The 3105-nt window shown below is 37.6% G+C and overlaps 1 protein-coding gene across 1 annotated transcript; it reads right to left on the bottom strand.

Annotated features, from left to right (window-relative positions):
• Window positions 1-2384: 2384 nt before the first annotated feature.
• Window positions 2385-3105, bottom strand: LOC120273397. The gene is made up of 3 exons (XM_039280024.1): window positions 3021-3105; window positions 2812-2932; window positions 2385-2661 (listed from the first exon to the last, which is right to left on the bottom strand). The coding sequence occupies exons 2-3, from the start codon at window positions 2926-2928 to the stop codon at window positions 2443-2445; spliced, it is 336 nt and encodes a 111-aa protein (XP_039135958.1). The 5' UTR covers window positions 2929-2932; window positions 3021-3105; the 3' UTR covers window positions 2385-2442.

The raw sequence follows: 3105 nt of genomic DNA, 5'->3' as shown, positions 1-3105 counted from the left end.
AAGGGTCAGCATGGCTGCCCATCATGATACAAAACAGGCAACCCTTTCTGTTGGATAGTCTACAGCCAGGACAGAAAGAACACCATTTGATGCAACAAGAGGTGACTCAGAGGGTCCTCTACACTGATGGACGCATCTATGTAAAGAAGTCGGCATTGGTTACCAGGTTGGTTGTATCTGAAATATACATAATGGCACAATAAGAGGCCAGCTTTGGTTGCAAAAAGATATTGATATTAACAATATATTAATTAGAAAAAAAGCAAGGAATTAGATTTACCTCAGGCATAAGTGTTCAGGGTATGTCACCCAGTTAACAGGCTGCCACTTAGAGAGGTGGTCCTGTTGGGTATGTGGAGCCTGATTGTGTGACACCCCAGGAGGTGCGGGAGAGCATCGGTTTAGGTTGGAGGTGCGGGGAGAACGCCCGCAGTAGGATACAAGGGTAATTTGTATATGGTTAGGATTATAGTTTGATAATCTTGTAAATTGTACCCAGATAGGATTTGTATCCAAATAGGTTTAGGATCTGGATAAGTTTAGGATCCAGATAGGGTTAGGATCCAGATATGATTTACCCTCTTCCAGATATGCCTCAGAGTTCTAATCCAGATATGCCTCAAAGATCTAATCCAGATATACCTCATATTTCTTCTATATATAGGCAGTCCCTTGTAAGATGTATGAGTGCTTCAGATATTGAAATAAAACCCTAGTGCGGCCGTGGACGTAGGCAATCTTGCCGAACCACGTAAATCTTGTCTTTCTTGTGATTTTTTTCTACTTTATTTTTCTCTCTCGATCTTCAGTGGGAATCCGAATTCCCAACAGGTCCAAGATCCATGATAAAGCCAACCAGGCTTCACATGTAATTGAGGTTAACCAGAGTCAATGTGTTTTTTCAACAGGATTAACTAGTCGGAATTGGGGAAAAAAAGGCTAATGCCACAAGCCAAAAGACCACTACCATTCTGTTGATCTTTGAGAAGGAGATGGGCGCCTTTCTTGAGAGTAGGGCTGTAAACGAGCCGAGCCGAGCCGAGCCGAGCTTTGCCTTGTTCAAGCTTGGCTCGTTACTATTTAATTGAGCTTGAACTCGAGCCGAGCTTTCTTCGAGCTTCATTTTTTATGTTCAAGCTTGGCTCGTTACTATTTTAACCGAGCTCGAGCTCTAATCGAGCTTCTTTTGAGCTTCATGTTCGAGCTCAACTTGTTAAGAAAATTCGAAGCTTAGACTTAGCTAGCTAACTTGATTAAGGCTTGACTATTTTTTTTATATTTTATTTTTTTTATTTAGTAAACTTATTTAATGAATCATTATTATCAAGTGTGACTCAACTCGATTTGAGTTTGATTATATTAATGATTGTTACAAATAAAATTGTAAATGATACTATAAACGAGCTTTTAATTATACAATAAACGAGTTCTTCACAAGATTTAATGAGCCGAGTTTGGTGGTGTTCAAGCTTGGCTCGTTTATCTTATGAGCTCATTTAACTTAATGAACTAGTTGACCTGAGCTTTTAATGAGCTTAGCCTTCGAATAGTAGTTTATAGCCCTATATGTGTAACTCAAATTGACAACAAATGACATAGTCACATATACACCTTAATATACATATACATATACATATATATAATGAATATATATATATATATATATATATATATATATATATATATATATATATATATATATATATATATATATATAAACGAGCTCACAATCGAGCTTATAAACGAGCTTTGTTCATGAGCTGGTCACGAGTCGTGTTCATGAGCCAAAACGAGCCGAGCTTTTTGGGTCGCTCAAGCTTGGCTCGTTTATTAATCGAAACTGAAAACGATGTTCGATTTCTACTGCTTACTGATATGAAATTTAAACACGAATGAGCCTTTATCGAGCCGAACACCGAGCTACTCACGAACGGCTCGGCTCAAATACACCCCTACTTGAGAGAGGTTGTCTTAGTTCCTCATCTCTGCCAGCAGGGTGAGAACATACATGAGAGAATAAACAAGAGAAGTGCAACTTAAAAACTCAGATTCTAGTCATAATTCCTGGATGCAAATACCAAAAAGTGTGATAGATTAATTCCATTTAGTTAAAAGGCAAACAGTTAGTAAATGAAATGCAGACTTCACTACTGCTCTGAGATCTATTGTCACTAGGAACAAACCCTTCAGAATTTCTTTTAAAAGATGGAAAGATCCTTGCTGGGCTCATTTAAACCACAAGTTTATGGGCATGACCAGATACACATCGTGAAGTTTGCCAAAACATGGTTCTGAAGGTTAAACTTGGCAGCAAATTTATGCCATAGAGAAACAAGAGATATTTAACTGATTTCTGTAAAGATAGTGACCTAGAAAATTCTTACAGGGTACAACTAACATAAACATGGCATCATAAAATGCGTAGCAAGATTGAAGCTATGACTACTTTTCAAAATGGTCCCATGCCACTTCTTGAGGACCAGATTCATTTACTTCATCTAAATAGCTAGAATCATTCATTTGGTCCAGCTTTCTCCAGTTGTTGGGTCTGCATGATATATCTTCCTGAGCCAGCTTCCACTGAAAATTTCTTTCCTTCCAGAAAGATGTTCTCAAATTCATAGTAAGGATACTTGTGGATTCACTGTTTTCTATCTGGAACTGCAGAAAAAATAAAATGTTATGCAATATCAAGACACTAGCATGCATAAACAGTCATCATAAAGGAAAAATAGGACGCATGCAAAAGAACGGCAACTTGAAGAAGTGAAAAGTTAAAACATCTTAGACATGGAAAAGACAAGTACTAACCTCAATAGCATGGACTAGAGGAGGGGGAAAATGATGGTGTCTTCTCCAAATGAAAAATATGATAATGAAAACCGGTGACTCAGTGACCATGTAAAAAATCTGAAAGTACCTCTTCATATAGCTGCCAAAATCGAAAAACATCAAATAGACCTCAACATTTCATTATTGTGGTTAGTGATGACACTGATCACAGAGGTTAATCACAGTACTTTAGACATTCCAAGGTCGATTCTCCAAAATTAGCCTTTGGAATTCTTATCCCTTCATGTAAATATGGTGGAGAAGCTTGTTTTG

This window comes from Dioscorea cayenensis, chromosome 12, assembly GCF_009730915.1.
Source record: "Dioscorea cayenensis subsp. rotundata cultivar TDr96_F1 chromosome 12, TDr96_F1_v2_PseudoChromosome.rev07_lg8_w22 25.fasta, whole genome shotgun sequence".
NCBI lineage: Eukaryota > Viridiplantae > Streptophyta > Magnoliopsida > Dioscoreales > Dioscoreaceae > Dioscorea > Dioscorea cayenensis.
Note: the sequence above shows the minus strand (reverse complement) of the source record. Positions and strands in the feature narration are given on the sequence as shown.

Excerpts from the sequence above, each read along its gene's own strand:
- LOC120273397 (XM_039280024.1), bottom strand. The coding sequence starts at position 2,928 with ATGAAGAGGTACTTTCAGATTTTTTACATGGTCACTGAGTCACCGGTT. Across the intron at positions 2,662-2,811 it reads CTCTAGTCCATGCTATTGAG|TTCCAGATAGAAAACAGTGA; the intron begins GTTAGTACTTGT and ends TTTTTTCTGCAG.